At 39.8% G+C, this 15,899-nt stretch overlaps 1 protein-coding gene across 1 annotated transcript in view; it reads right to left on the reverse strand.

Annotated features, from left to right (window-relative positions):
- The window catches only part of LOC137281764 (elongation factor G, mitochondrial-like), a 33,143-nt gene extending 17,358 nt beyond the window's left edge, over positions 1 to 15,785 (reverse strand). The window contains exons 1-10 of the mRNA XM_067813367.1: positions 15,619 to 15,785; positions 14,244 to 14,279; positions 12,119 to 12,241; positions 10,684 to 10,816; positions 9,662 to 9,866; positions 8,345 to 8,461; positions 7,222 to 7,295; positions 3,425 to 3,501; positions 1,528 to 1,685; positions 304 to 385 (exon numbers count right to left, since the gene is read on the reverse strand). Coding sequence (XP_067669468.1) covers positions 304 to 385; positions 1,528 to 1,685; positions 3,425 to 3,501; positions 7,222 to 7,295; positions 8,345 to 8,461; positions 9,662 to 9,866; positions 10,684 to 10,816; positions 12,119 to 12,241; positions 14,244 to 14,279; positions 15,619 to 15,678 — 1,065 coding nt within the window. The 5' untranslated portion in view covers positions 15,679 to 15,785. The remainder of the gene's footprint in view (positions 1 to 303; positions 386 to 1,527; positions 1,686 to 3,424; positions 3,502 to 7,221; positions 7,296 to 8,344; positions 8,462 to 9,661; positions 9,867 to 10,683; positions 10,817 to 12,118; positions 12,242 to 14,243; positions 14,280 to 15,618) is intronic.
- Between the last annotated feature and the right edge of the window lie 114 nt (positions 15,786 to 15,899).

Raw genomic sequence — 15,899 nt, forward strand, 5'->3', positions numbered from 1 at the left:
GTGAGTGAGTGAGTGAGTGAGTGGGTGAGTGAGTTGAGTTTTACGCCACACTCAGCAATATTCCAGCTATATGGCAGCGATGTGTAAATAATCAAGTCTGAATCAGACAATCCAGTGATCAACATCATGAGCATCAATCTGCACAATTGGGAGCTGATGATGTGTGAACCAAGTCAGTGTGTTTGACCACCCGATCCCATTAGTCATGACAAGTTCAGTCGCCTTTCATGGCAAGCATGGGTTGCTGAAGGCCTATTCTACCCCGGGACCTTCTACCACACTGGTGAGAGAAGGTGGTGTTACCTCCAGCTTAAACGCAAGTCCAATGAAGGGATTGTTGTATGTTCTGGATGAGTCCATCAGCAGCTTCTCAGCTTTCTCAATTCTGTAGAAACACAACGCGTGGACTGAGAGATAACACTGAACAACAGAGTGAGTGAGTATAGTTTCTATGCCACCTTTAGCAACACTCTAGCAATATCACAGTTGGGGAAACCAGAAATGGGCCTCATACCCGAGGCTTCAGCATGATGAGTGAACACTTTAACCACTGGGCTACTCCACTATACCACAAACAGAAAACACAGAATGATTAAAAATAGAGAAGTGAAAAACACATGGAATGACTATCAAGAAAGAAGGAAAGAAAAAAGGAGTGACAGAAAAAGACCAATGACACAAAACACAGAATCATATAGAATATGGAATCGCAGACATCATGGACTGACAGAAAATGGGACAGACACTGAATGATAGAGAGAGATAAAAACATGGAATGGGACAAACACTGAATGATAGGCAGTAATGGATGTAATGTGTGCGCAAGACAGTCTCACGTTACGTGTACAAGTGACTACCTGAGAGGGGGGTCATTCATACACGTGACTGCCTGATCAAAAAGAGAGAGAAATTCTGCATGTCACACAAAAACATGTCTAAAACTGTTATTTATGAAAATAATTAAACAAAATTTGCTACAGTTATTAACTGATGGTCAAGTTATTGGATGATGTGAATGATAGAGATAAAAACATGGAATGGAATAAAACACAGAAAGACAGGAACAAGAAACAACAAATTAATGAAATGACTGACAATGACTGTCAGCAGGAAATTACCATTAACATTTGAACCTGTTTCAAATAAAGCAACAATGCTTCATAACAGCAGTATTAAGATCCTTCTTATTGGGACAATTCCCCACTGTTATCTGTGACTTGGTCTTTGGGGTTTACGTCAAACTTTGAAGCAGATATATATACCGCTAAAAAGTAGGGAATTTGTATTCCATTTCACCAACATACCACTCGCCAATGCCAAAGAAAAAAAGTAATATATATCCAAACAGATAAAATTTTTCCAAAAGAATGGAAACAACTGTCACATTTTCCCTCGAGTTCTCTTCATCATCTGATTCCTCAATGACTTGATTATTTGCATTTTATCGATCTTGTAAATCCAATATCCCCTACTTTTTCAGAACGTTATATTGCTAAACAATCCACAAGAGTGGGGGGTGAGGCTTACCCCTTGGAGTTGTCGAGGCAGGTGTTTTCAACCTGGGAGGGGTTGGGGAGATAATTGATGACCGCATCCAACAATGGCTGCACACCTTTGTTTTTCAACGCCGTGCCCAGCAACACTGGTGTGAACGTCCGCGCGATGCAGGTCCGTCTGATGGCTGCCTGCAAAACAGTCAAGAATAACTCATGTCTAGGTGAACTAAGATACGAAGACCTCCTGACCGCTGACCGCTGACCGCTGACCCAGTGTTGGCAATACTTTAATTTGCTGGCCATCTGCTGCTTGCAGGCTTTAAAATCTACAAGCCCTGAATGAAATCTGCAGTCCCAGTTAATTCAAGGCAAACCAATGAAAACAAAACAGGCTACATTGTACACAGTTTTGCACTGTTTCAGAAACATCAAGTGAAACCTATGACACATGGATTATTTTCGATTTGTTACACAGGTGTTGACATTCCTATGCCAAAGCACAGAAATACCAGAAAGTGTAACTGTACGTTATCATAACGTGCTCGATCGTGGATGATTCCTGAATGCTGATGAAGAAGAAAAGGTTCCTGGTTCGAGTACACTGGGCCTCAAGAACAGTGGTTGTTTTGAACGTTGGCTTGACCCCTGAGGGAACAGGCTTGGAAATGTCAAGCAAATTTCAGTCTGCACCACTGGTTACCCTTGCAAAAAAAGTCATCTTAGCGCTACGACAGTTGTAACACCCGTACTCACACAGAGTTGTGATTCTGGTAACATTCCTTTATGCAACTCAAGATCTGGGGTAGAGTAGGTCCTCAGCAACCCATGCTTGCCACAAACAGAGATTATGCTTGGCGTAAGAGGCAAATGGGAATGGGTGGTCAGGCTTATTGACACAGTTCCCAAATGGGCAAATCAATAATCACGTTGTTGATCACTTGATGTCTGATCCAGATTCAATTATGTCCAGACCGCCGCCATTTAGCAGGAATATTGCTGAGAGCAGCATAAATGTAAACTCATACACTCTATGCAACTATACACTATCAGGTACAAAGCGATCTTTGTGGTATAACTCCAATACTCTAATACAGACTTCAGAAAGCTGTAGGTGCGAAGAATAAGTTACTAAGAGTGCTAAATGCAACTGGCTGCTTCACTACCAGGTGAGCAAAGCAATCCTTGTGCTATGATCGCAACTCCCATACTTTAATATAGACTTAAAATAGTTGTTGGTGCTAAGATTGATCATCCAACTACGCCCTTGACTACTAGGTACACTTGAACAAAGCCATCTTTACACTTTGATCATGATGGTATGTTATCGTTAAAGCGATCAAACTCTCACACAGACATTCACTAGTCGGTTTGATTGCTTTGTTCTTCAGGATCTTGCACAACCACCAACTTTATTGTGATGCCGTGACTTCAGTTTAATCCCTGCATCTCAAGCACCAGACAGGGCAAACAGAACTATCATCTTCAAGTGCAAAATGTAGAGGACCAAAAATGGACCGTCTGCTCTCATGGTAGACACTATTCACCAGACAGGGTAAACAGAAGTATCATCTTCAAGTACAAAATGTAGAGGACCAAAAATGGACCATCTGTTCCCATGGTAGACACTATCCACCAGACTGGGTAAACAGAAGTATCATCTTCAAGTACAAAATGTAGAGGACCAAAAATGGACCGTCTGCTCTCATGGTAGACACTATCCACCAGACACAAAGTGGTCTCACACATTCACCTTATACTATGACACATAATTTTCCACCTCAGATATCATAGCTGCTCTGTCCTCGATAACTCTACTGAAAAGCCTTGAAACAAGGAGCCCATTTAGCAAAGGTCAACAACATAACCACAGGAGTGGGTTCAACCAGTTAAAAGAAGAATACAGTAAAGTCCTAGAAAATTGATCCCACCTGTATCTCATCTTCCGTTGGTGTCTTCTCCTGCAGAAACATTTCACCCAGATTTTCGTCCACGTTAGCTATGTGTTCTGAAGCAGAAGAGAGAGTGAGTGAGTGAGTGAGTGAGTGAGTGAGTGAGTGAGTGAGTTGGTGTTATGCCCACTAAGTGTCTTGGTATATAATCACCTTAGTTCAGCAAGCTAAACGTTGTGTTCCTGCCAAGGCATACACCGACGTTTAGCGTCCCAACCCTATTTTATGAGGAGCACTTTCTCGGCAATTTTTACCGGGAAGGTTTTTGACTGCAGAAACACTGAAAAACGAAGCATCGCATGTATATTTGTACACGGATCGAAAGATCTATTCTTTAGGTACAAAATCCGATTGCTGTCTTACCTTGAAAAAATTTATTTAAAATTCAACACAATTATATTCATCACCACCCCGTATTTTCCACAGTCGGATGTGGCCATTTTGCCTTGTGACGTCACAGGGTCGTGTGTACCAGTTGGGTTTGTTAAAACTGGGATCGGCAGGCAAACGAAACTTGAAATATTGATGTCCCTTTTGATGATTAAGAATTAAATAATAACAAAATACCAATGTTTGCATTTTATATTTTCCTTTTTGACTGTGTAAGGATATTGTTTAATACTGTAAAAACAACATCCTACTGTCTCACCAACGTTTTCCTTCCCTTTTTAGACATTGACTTAATTTTGTTGTAGCAGTTATCATGAAGTGTTTTTGGTAAGTATACTTTCTCTTCTTACCTGTAACTTTTTCAGAATATTTAAGATGTTTCTACATTCCAAGTCGGTTTGCACAGTGTTTAAATGTACACAGCAAATAAAAGTTCCTCAGAGAATCATAGTTGCAACTGTTTACAAACTGAACAGACTTCCTAAGTACTTTTCAACTCAAAGCTATATTAACTACATTTCCATAGATGAATTAAATTTAAACTGAGAAGTTGTCTATTATTTATGCTATAAAGTTTTCCATGTTGTAATTAATAACATCTTCATTGGGACAGATTGGTCTACAACAACAATTTGTATGGTTAAGATTGTGTGGTATGTTTGAACTGCAAAGTTAAGGGTATGAACATTGTTAACACTGAGAAGTGACTATGGCTGAAAGAAAATACTATATATAAAATTTATGATTAATCTTTGTGTAAGTGGAGGCCTTTTGTTTTCAAAGGCTTTATAGTTGTTGCTCTTACATGCAATAAACCTTTCAATGGCATAAAATTGTCTAATGTTATTTATAACCTTATTAAACGATATATAAGGCATTGCCCTTCAGATGGCATAAAAAAACATGCCTTTTGCTCAGTAGGATTAAGTGATACAACAGGTTATGCTGGCCTTGATAGCCAAAAGGAACTGCATTGGTATCCAAAGTTACTTCTATATTAATGTGGGCATCCAGACTCTCCCAAAATTGTTTCACATATTCACATTCACAAGTGTTCCTGGTGAGTTTTACATAAAGAGCCAATATCATCGTTGATTTGATTTAAACATATTTTATTCATTAAGGAAAGGATTGGGCACAAGTTATCCAACTTAGAAAAGCCTCCTCCCAATAACTGCAAATTCATCTTACAACATACGCAAGAGACAGAGGATAGGATATGTACAACAGATGTTAACTAACAAAGCGTTTTGTTTGAAAGATATAGATATGTACACACTTAAAACATTCTGATTTTCAGTAATTGAGAGACCTGCATTACCATGTAAAATGAGATTAACATCAATATCATCGTTTGTTAGGTTCATAACCATTAATTCTTTCTAAGTATAGATGTGGAGTAGAAATTTAAGTGGAATTCTATAGGTTTAATATCTTTCGTACAACACCAGTGCTGGACAAATTAATGGCCATTTGGAGAGGTCAGATTAAAGCTTTCCACTCACTTATCACACACCATGAATAGGTTGTGTTATTCAATCATGTGGATGCTATGTCTGTGGAATTAATCTTTCGCAAGAAGTTTTGAAATTTATTTTCATTACATGTGGACTGAATTGCCCTTTAAAAGAGTGTGTGCACTGTGCAAACCGACTTGGAATGTAGAAACATCTTAAATATTCTGAAAAAGTTACAGGTAAGAAGAGAAAGTATACTTACCAAAAACACTTCATGATAACTGCTACAACAAAATTAAGTCAATGTCTAAAAAGGGAAGGAAAACGTTGGTGAGACAGTAGGATGTTGTTTTTACAGTATTAAACAATATCCTTACACAGTCAAAAAGGAAAATATAAAATGCAAACATTGGTATTTTGTTATTATTTAATTCTTAATCATCAAAAGGGACATCAATATTTCAAGTTTCGTTTGCCTGCCGATCCCAGTTTTAACAAACCCAACTGGTACACATGACCCTGTGACGTCACGAGGCAAAATGGCCACATCCGACTGTGGAAAATACGGGGTGGTGATGAATATAATTGTGTTGAATTTTAAATAAATTTTTTCAAGGTAAGACAGCAATCGGATTTTGTACCTAAAGAATAGATCTTTCGATTCGTGTACAAATATACATGCGATGCTTCGTTTTTCAGTGTTTCTGCAGTCAAAAACCTTCCCGATAAAAATCACCGGGAAAGTGCTCCTCATAAAATAGGGTTGGGACGCTAAACGTCGGTGTATGCCTTGGCAGGAACACAGCGTTTAGCTTGCTGAACTATAATCACCTATATCAATGCCTGTCAACTGAATGTACAAGAAGATAGTCTTAGTCACGTCTGCCACTGTGTCCGTGCATTATACCTGACGTGTGCTTTCTTCGCAATATTCCAGCAATATCTCTGTCTTGAACACCAGAAATGTGAAAAGTGGGGAATCAAACCTATGTTTTCCACCTAGTGTGTGAACGCTTTCACCACATGGCTACCCACTGCCCTTAACCATGGATAATAACTGATAAGTGCACCCTGGTTATAATGCCATCCTGCATGTAATGCCATGTTTTGGCCAGAAAAGACTTCCTGCAGATATAATATCCTGGATATGTCTACCAATGTTTTTTGGAACAAAAGTCATTTCCCATGCTTGAAATGCCACCCTGGATGTGTTTGCCAGAACGGATTCCTGCTTACATAATGTCCTGGTTGCAATGCCTACCGATTTTTTTTTTTAACAAAAGTCATTTCCCCCTGGTTATAATGCTAATTACACTGGCTGCAGGTAGTATTCACAAATCAGTTGCTTAATTGACATGATTCAAATTAATTGACCAAACTCGTTAATGCTTTAGTGAGTGAGTGAGTTTAGTTTTACGCTGTACTCAGCAACATTCCAGCTACATGGCGGCAGTCTGTAAATAATCAAGTCTGGACCAGACAATCCAGTGATCAACGACACAGGCATCGGTTTGCACAACTGGGAAGCGATGACATGTGTCAAACATGTGTGTCGGCCTCCAGTAGCCTGAAGTGAGGCAGGACCTTGAAAATAATCATCACAGCGTGTGGGAGCACATACCCACTCAAGTCCAGATCTGCTAACATGGTCCTTCACAGAGTGAGTGAACGAGCAAGCGAGTGGGGTTTTGCATCGCCTATAGCAATATTCAAGCGATATCATGGTGAGGCACACCAGAAATGGGCTTCAGACATTGTGCCAATGTGGAGAATCAAACCTGGGGATTCAGTGTGGCAAGCGAACACTTTAACCACTAGGCTACCCAACTGCCCTGCTTTGAAGTGTGAAAGGTGAGGTAACGCATTAACTAAAAGCTTAATGGGACACAATTCCCATAATGCATTATATTTCCATGTATTACAACTGACCAATCATCTCCTGTCTGCGGTCTGTTGCTTCCGCCCTCATCTCAGCTGGAATCTCATCCTCATAGACATTTATTCTGAAACACAACATAATCTTCATGATACTACTCCCAAACATTTACATGTATTCTGAGTGAGTGAGTGAGTGAGTGAGTTTAGTTTTAGGCTGCACTCAGCAATATTCCAACTATATGACAGCGGTCTGTAAATAATTGAGGCTGGACCAGACAATCCAGTGATCAACAGCATGAGCATCGACCTGCACAATTGGGAACCAATGACATGTGTCAACCAACTCAGCGAGCTAGACCACCTGATCCCGTTAGTTGTCTCTTACAACAAGCATAGTCGCCTTTTATGGCAAGCATGGGTTGCTGACCGCCAATACTACCCAGGACCTTCACGGTTCTACAAGCATTCGAAAGCAAAGGTGACAGTTCAAAGCATATTTCAAGAGACACACATCATTTATTAACTGTAAAAATAGCATATTTCCACAGCAAACTGTGGAAAACATTGATCACTGTAAAAATAGCATATTTCCACAGCAAACTGTGGAAATTAAAACCTCTTACTACCCACTGATCTTGTTCAGAAAAAATTCAGGTTACTGCTACAATGTATTTTTAAAATATTTTTCTAATACATATATACCCCAGGGCAGGAGATGTTTCCAACCAATATATGACATGAGGTGAAATGGGGTTAAACATTGTACTTTAAGAATGTTTTACATGTGTATGTGTATGTGTATGTGTATGTGTATGTACATGCATGTGTATGTGTGGCTGCTTTTACCAGCCCAGACTTAAGCTGGTTTTATGGTGCTAGTTCAGTGATATACCAAGCCGCAGTTAAGCATGAATACCGCACTCAGACACATTATACTCACCAGCCCTTGTGGTACCCATTAATGCAAAGCACCAGACAGAGACAAGCAAGTACCATATCTAAAATTTTGCTATGACACGGTCAGGGATAAAAAACTACACCTAGTAGGTACTTCCAAGCAATATAAAATTTCTTACTGACATGTGCTGCAGAAGCGGCGTTCAATTATGGCCACTTCTCTTAGCAATGAACAAATGATGAATGAACAGACAAATGGTTCACACAATGTACTTACCCCTGGGGGTCCCCAAAATATATAGCTTTCTGGTGTATAAGATCAACCACTCCTTTCTGGTTGGCCTCTAGTCCAATAGGCAGTTGGAGGAACGCTGCATTGTGGTTCAACTTTGATCTATAACCATGGTAACAATGAAAATCATCTGCTATGAGATTATGACAGGTGTTCTGTTGAATCATGTTGAACTGGAATGAAGGAACTTTTCCTGCATTGAGGAACATTTCCAGGATTTATCCCTCTGTCAGCTGACTACTATTTTTTAGTCTCAAGACACCTGCATTACATGCCTAGGCTCAGGTGGTGCCCCTATTCAATTAAATATTGGTTGGTGAGGTAGCCTCATGGCTAAAGTGTTTGCTTGACATGCCAAGGACCTAGGCTTAGATACAATGTGTAAAGCCAATTTCTGGAGTCTCTTGCCATGATATTACCAAATTAGTGTATGAAATAATGTCTGCCCAGCAGCCCACTACCCATTTGTCTAACACTAAATGTGACTGGTCTAGAGAACGCTTTCAGCCAATGAACAACGTTGTTCTTGTCTGTTTTCCTGACCCAGATGGCAGTGGCACTTCACTTAATCAACAGTAACCACCAAGCTATGTGTTTTTAATTTGCTTTTGCACATGTATTTTAACACCTTACCTCAGTTTCATATTTTCAATAAGGGCTGGCAATATGTTAACAGGGCCAGAAACATTTTTCAGCTATCGTCCGTGTGGGCTTCCTGTTTTGTTTCGGGAGTTTCATACACTGCTGGAATTTTGCTAAAAATGTCATAAAACTAAACCTGGGCTTTATTTAAGAGATGTTAACCTTCTTGCACACGGTGCAACCTAAGACAGTTGCACCAGCCAAATTTCAGTTGCAGTGCATTTATTGCAATATGTAGATGCAATATGTAGATGCAGTTATTTAGATGTTTTATTCAGAAGTTTAATCACTAAAAAATTGACTTGCACCAGGTTCAAGTTAGACTAATAACTTGGTTATACTTTGTAATATTGGGTTGCACAAATGCAAGTGGCAAAGCACTAATTGAGCCCTGTAAACTCAATCAGAGAATGATTCATTGAAACAATTTATCACTGCTACTAGGACTGACATGCCTAAGGAAAACAACAAAAACTAAAATTTATCAATCATTCCAAACAAATGGCTATACCTACATCACTTACACAAACTTCTTGCTTGGCAATATAGTTAGTGAGGTATATACTGGAACAAGAGTGAAAATCAAGATTGTCAACTGGAAGCAGCACAGATATATGTTTACAGAAACAACTAGGCTGGCAGCAGTTTTCACGTACTCACCTTAACTGAGAGAGGACACGGTTAGGGTTTGCGCCTGTTCTGTCAAGCTTGTTGATGAATGCCAGACAGGGAACACTGTAGCGCTTCATTTGTCTGTTGACAGTGAATGTCTGACTCTGGACACCCCCGACGCCACACAGCACCAGCACAGCGCCATCTAGGACACGCAGCGCTCGCTCCACCTCCACTGTAAAGTCCACGTGACCTGCAACAAAATCATGTCTATGAGAGCATGCGAGCGACACCAGCAGAGCAACATCTACAATACAAAGCATTCACTCCACCTCCACTGTAAAGTCAGTGTGTCTGTTAGAGCATGCGAGTGACACCAGCACAGCGCTATTTAGGACTCCACCACTGAAGTCAAGATGAGAATCTGGTCAAATTGGTCTGCTGAATCTCATCGATATGTCCGAATGATTAATCACACTCAACAAATGGTACAGATCACCCACTCAAACCAACATTGCATGTGTCACAAGTGTGTGGAGCTTGTTGTAGTTCTAGTTATTTAGCAAGTTAGATGTGGCACAGCCAATCAAATTGCGTTTTGGGGTCAAGTGTACATGATGATGTACAGGCATGAAACTTGGCTGCTTCTGGTTAAAAAAAAAAACAAGCCTCAATTTTTCACAGGAAGAAACAGAACGTTTCATGACTTTATCTCTTTACAAAGTGGAATACCATAAGCAGGGATTATTCTGTAACAAAAAGAGGAGTGCTAGCTCTAACATGATCAGCTTGGCAATTCCAGAAAAGTCACTACCATGTGTACGCACCTGCCACCCTCTTCTGCCAACATGACAAACAGTTATCAAGTGACTGAACTGGACCACAGATACTGATTTGCAGTTGCTCTTATAGTATGCATGAGGTATTATTAAGGACCTCTTCCAGTCTGGATTTCCCACTGTGATCCCCTTGAAATGGGGGTTGAAGTGTCTTGCATGTACCTGTGTCTGCTAGTGGTGGTCTGACTAATTGGGTTACTGGACCTAGGACTAGTAGGAGTTATGGATTACCTGGAGTGTCAATGATGTTGATGTTGTGGTCCTTCCACATGATATAGGTGGCCGCCGACTGGATTGTGATGCCTCTCTGTCGCTCTAGCTCCATGAAGTCCATCTTGGCACCCACTTCATCCTTCCCTTTCACCTGACAAGGCCAAGAAGGTGAGTGAGTGAGTGAGTGAGTGAGTGAGTGAGTGAGTGTGTGAGTGTGTGAGTGAGTGAGTGAGTGAGTGAGAGTGAGTGAGTGAGTGAGTGAGTGAGTGAGTGAGTGAGTGAGTGAGTGAGTGAGTGAGTGAGTGAGTGAGTGAGTGAGTGAGTGAGTTTAGTTTTACACCGCACTCAGCAATATTCCACCTATATGGAGGCAGTCTATAAATAATCAAGTCTGGACTAGACAATCCAGTGATTAACAGCATGAATGAACATTGATCTGCACAATTAGGATCCCGTTAGTCGCCTCTTACGACAAGCTGAGCCGTCTTTCACAGCAAGCATGGGTTGTTGAAGACCTATTCTACCCCGCGACCTTCCTGGGTCCCACCCCATATGCAGTCTAAGTGAACATATCCTCAGTTTTTTTCGTAACACTCCACCACTGAGTCTAACAAAACCTTATGGAAGGTCGCGTCAGGTAACCTTTGAGACTGACCAATCAGAAAACAGCTTACCAAATCGCAAAAGTGCACATTCGCTCATACCTTTTGAACTTTTTATCTCGAAAAGGTTCAGAGTCGAACGATTCTCAATGCTATTGAATACCTTCTTCTAGGTTTTGTTAGACTAAGTGGTGGAGTTTAACGAAATACACTGAGACTAAGTTTACTTAGACTGACCCCGAATTGTGAATGAGACAAAAGTTGTATGAGACTATACAGATTCAATATTGTTGAAGGGGTCTAGCTAACTGACCCTCCACAAGTTCTTAATTTCGAAGCAACTCACAAACGAACAGATTTAATGTAATTTAACCTTAACAATCCTATCAAGATGGAAATCAGTTTCTTCCTAAAGACAATATTTGTTGATTTCATTTTATCACAACTCAACACATTGTTGTGTTGTTGTGTTCATGGATTTAATTTGAGACTGACTGTAAAAACAAACAATATAAAAACAATAATACAGGACAAATCTTATGAACAACAACTTTGTCCTGTATTACTACACCAAACTCTAAATGCCTTTTAACCATCACACTACAAAAACAATCCTATCAAACTAGGGGATGGGAGGGGTCACTTTTAGTTTTGATAGGGGTGCACTTGTACTAGGGGGCAGTTGTCACAATGGACTTTGGGGAGAGGGGGCAGATCACAAGTGAGCACAATGGACTGGGGTGCATTTTGCCTGGTATCTTTGAATAAAACGCTCTAAACTGAATAAGACTGTGCTGAATGAGGCAAATACAATAACATAGATAGTTATTATGAAGGAGACAATTAATTACCTCATGCATCTCAGCTAGTCTGCCTGTGTAGAACAGAAGGCGTTCAGTGAGAGTTGTCTTCCCAGAGTCGATGTGAGCCGAGATTCCAATGTTTCTGATCATCCGAACATCTTCTTGTACTTCCTACATTAACACACAAAGTGTTACCATGGCAACAACTACAACTACTGCATTCAGCTATACACAATCGTTGAAAGTATTAATCATTATATGACTCACAAAACTTGATGAATACTGATAAATGGTACTGATGATGGTTTGTACAAAGTTAAACAGACTGATGGTTAATGGACAAATCAGCATATCAAGTCTTCAGATTAGCGTATGAAATGGATCATATTTAGGAGATAGATCTACTGTGTTTGAAAATCAGAGACATGCTGTACTGAATTGATGGTGACTAAATTTCAGTTGGAACCTACTTGAAACCGAACATGCAGCGTGAGGTTTCAATTGTAATATTTAGTCGCTATCAATGCAATACAGGATGTCTCTGATTTTCAAACACAGTAGGTCTATCTCCATTCTACCAAGAGCCATTTAAAATCGAACTTCCTCGCTCTGCGGAAGACATTGTGTGATCCGGCAATGGATGAGAGGCAAGTTAAAGTCGTCTGTGAAGGGAGTGGTTGGTGCCTTTCGTATTTTTTTAAACATTTCAAAATAAAAAGTATTCTTTCTAAAGAAAACAAACAACTGTTTATTCAATGCAATAATGTGATGCCTAAGAGCTTGTTTTCATAATCCCAACTCTACACGACTGTACACGACTGAAACCAGCCTATTGTTTTGTTTGCTGTGATACTCTACCCCCGTGGTTACACAATAATGGAATCGTCTGACCTACTTATTTTCATGGAAGTAGAGTTATGCAACAGTTTGAAATGGCGGTCGAGACAATGTTTACATTTTGCGAAAGTTTGAAATTTGACGTGAAGTGGAAAATACTTGACTGGATGTCGAATCAGAACCCCCCAAATCAAAGAATAGATCCTTTTCTGATCGACCTACGATCTGTGACTCATCAAAAACTCTTGATTTTTACGCTTGGCAAGTGTTCATTGTGCTTTCATGTACTTGCCTCCAACCCGGCAATGCGGCATACAGCAAAAGAGTGACAGTGCCGTTTTGTCAAAATGAGCGTACAAGGGACTAACTTGGAATTCCTGGAAACTTTGTTTTCATCATTTGGGAATGGATTGAGGCCAAACTTTTCTCAAAGTGTACGAACATAACAGTGACTGCTTTACGGGGATGATGGCAGAGCAGAACTCTGGTGGTTCAATTTTTTACATATACATATAGATATTATTGTGACATTATGGAGTATGAGTAGCATAAATCTGGTGTTTCGCCAGAACCGTTATCTTGCGAATTTCCCATTCTAAATGGAAACAAATATACCATATTCCAGGTAGGTAAATGTTTACTAATGTTTTGCTGCACAATTTTGGATAGATGGCAAGGCATTCTGATTTATGTGTGAGATATTGTTTATGTTAGGGGCTGTGTATTGTACTTGAATGTTTTTATAATAGAGGGTAATATGATAGTGAAATTCCCATAGAATAGAGGAGGAAATATCATATATCATATTTAATGAGTTTGAATAAATGTTTTTTATCAGCATTTCCATCTCGTCTGTTGTCTTGATATCCGTCCTGTTGGTGGTCAAGCTGAAGTAGTACGGCAATCTTGTATATACACGCATAGTGAAGCGCCGTGAAATCAGAAACATGTTCAATCCAAAAATTTCGAAATGCATAGATCTATATGGCAAAGTCCTGAGTCAGTGTCAAAATCCATTGATATGTCATTGTTATGACCTGCCATCGTGGTCAAATGGAAGTAGTTCTCACATTAAGACTTGATAATGCGTGGTGAAACGGCCTAAAATCAGATAGCGTCAATCCAGAATTAAAACCGTCTGATTTTTCTGAACAACCAATCAGAATCCAGTATTTTCTTGAGGCATGGTAGAATATACTATTAAGTGTCATCCTCACACAGCTTCCGAGAAAAATACAGAACCCATCATTGTAGGTAAGTATGGACATCCTTATATAGTATATCACTAAAATACGTCATTTTACATGTGATTGATGAAATCAGAGATGTCACTTACTCCCAGTTTTCTCGTGGAATATGCAACTGCTTGGAACTGAAAAAGAAAAAGACAGTTATAACCGACTCAACCATACTTGAACATGGCCATGTTATATCATATTTACTAACTTGTGAGCTGATGCCTGATGCTGATGACATTATCACTATGCAAAACAGTAGCTGGCGTGTGGAAGAATCGACACTGGATAATCTTTAATCTGTTTAAAAATGTGTAAATCAATATTTGAACAAAACATAAAGGTTAAATTGCTGTTACAAAAATAGCCACTGAAAAACAACACTAATTTCACATTGTGGCTGCTGAACACGAGAGAGAGAGAAAGAAAGAAAGAGAAAGAAAGAGGGAGGGAGAAGATATTGTGGCAAGACTTTGACTGAAGTTGTCATATATGACACACTTGTTTGCTGTTCATAAATTTATTGTTTGTTACTAATTTCTGATGTACATACCTGAATATACACATGAATCATGTTAATAACAGCGTTCGTAAAACTTGCCTGACGGACAGCCCTGGATGGGTTATTTTCAACACAGACTGACAGATTCTCAAATTCACGTGCCTGACAGTCGGGTTAAAATTTAGACAGTCATGTATATGAAGATATTTTGTAGGCAGGTAAGTTTTGGTCAGGGCTGCCAAATTTTATACCTAACCAGCCATGTAGGGTCTGGCTGAAATTCTTGGAGTTTCCTACCCTGTTTGGGCAATGGGGTAACCTAGTGGTTAAAGAATTCACTTGTCATGCCGACAACCTGGGTTCAATTCCCCACATGAGTACAATGTGTGAAGCCCTTTTTCTGTTGTCCCCTACTGTGAAATTGCTGGAATAATGTTAAAAGCTGCGTAAAACTAAACTCACTCACTCACTCACTCATACCCTGTTTATAAGTTTGCAAGGTGGAAGATTTGGTGAACGCATAATTATGAGAACTGATGGGGATTCCCCTGTTTTTCAACGTAATCCCAATGGAGCTAGTCCAAAGACCACCGAGTAGAGTGTCTGAAGATAATGGGCCTCTGGTGGCTATGGGAGTTTGTTTTACAAGGATTGGATGGACAACTAAAAGTTGAAAGTTTTGTTTCCTTTCAACTTATACACTCTGAGCTGAATTTCACACTAGCAAAGTGAGTTCGATGTTCCGACATAAGTGAACCCAGTAAAGTGTATTGCTACTAAGGACGCAGTCCAACATGAGATGAGCCATGGCAGGTACGTGAATGGTATACAACGCTATGAGTTTCGATCCAGTAACTGTCAACAGCTGATGAAGCAGTGGTAAAAGAACCGGTGCTCATACCTCATGATTTATCAGGTGTCGAACGGAAAACCACTGATTACAAGTCTTTCCAAATATTATATACTTCTTTTACCTGTTTCAGTTGCCTTACACATCCTTGTCGCAGGACGGAAATTAATTTCAGCAAACGCATTTTAAGGAATCGGGAGCCAATGTCAAAGTTACAAAACACTCATTTGCCCTCCATGCACATGTACCGGAAGTAAACAACACGCTTGCGCAATGTTTTCACTTTTGATTGTCGTTAACAGTACGTGTCGCTAGAATGTAAAGTTGAATGCGATAATTTCGCTCATAACGAACAGACTCGGGTAATTTTGCGCTTTGTTCATAGATAAAGGGGTCCAAGATAGG

This window comes from Haliotis asinina, chromosome 4, assembly GCF_037392515.1.
Source record: "Haliotis asinina isolate JCU_RB_2024 chromosome 4, JCU_Hal_asi_v2, whole genome shotgun sequence".
Lineage (NCBI taxonomy): Eukaryota > Metazoa > Mollusca > Gastropoda > Lepetellida > Haliotidae > Haliotis > Haliotis asinina.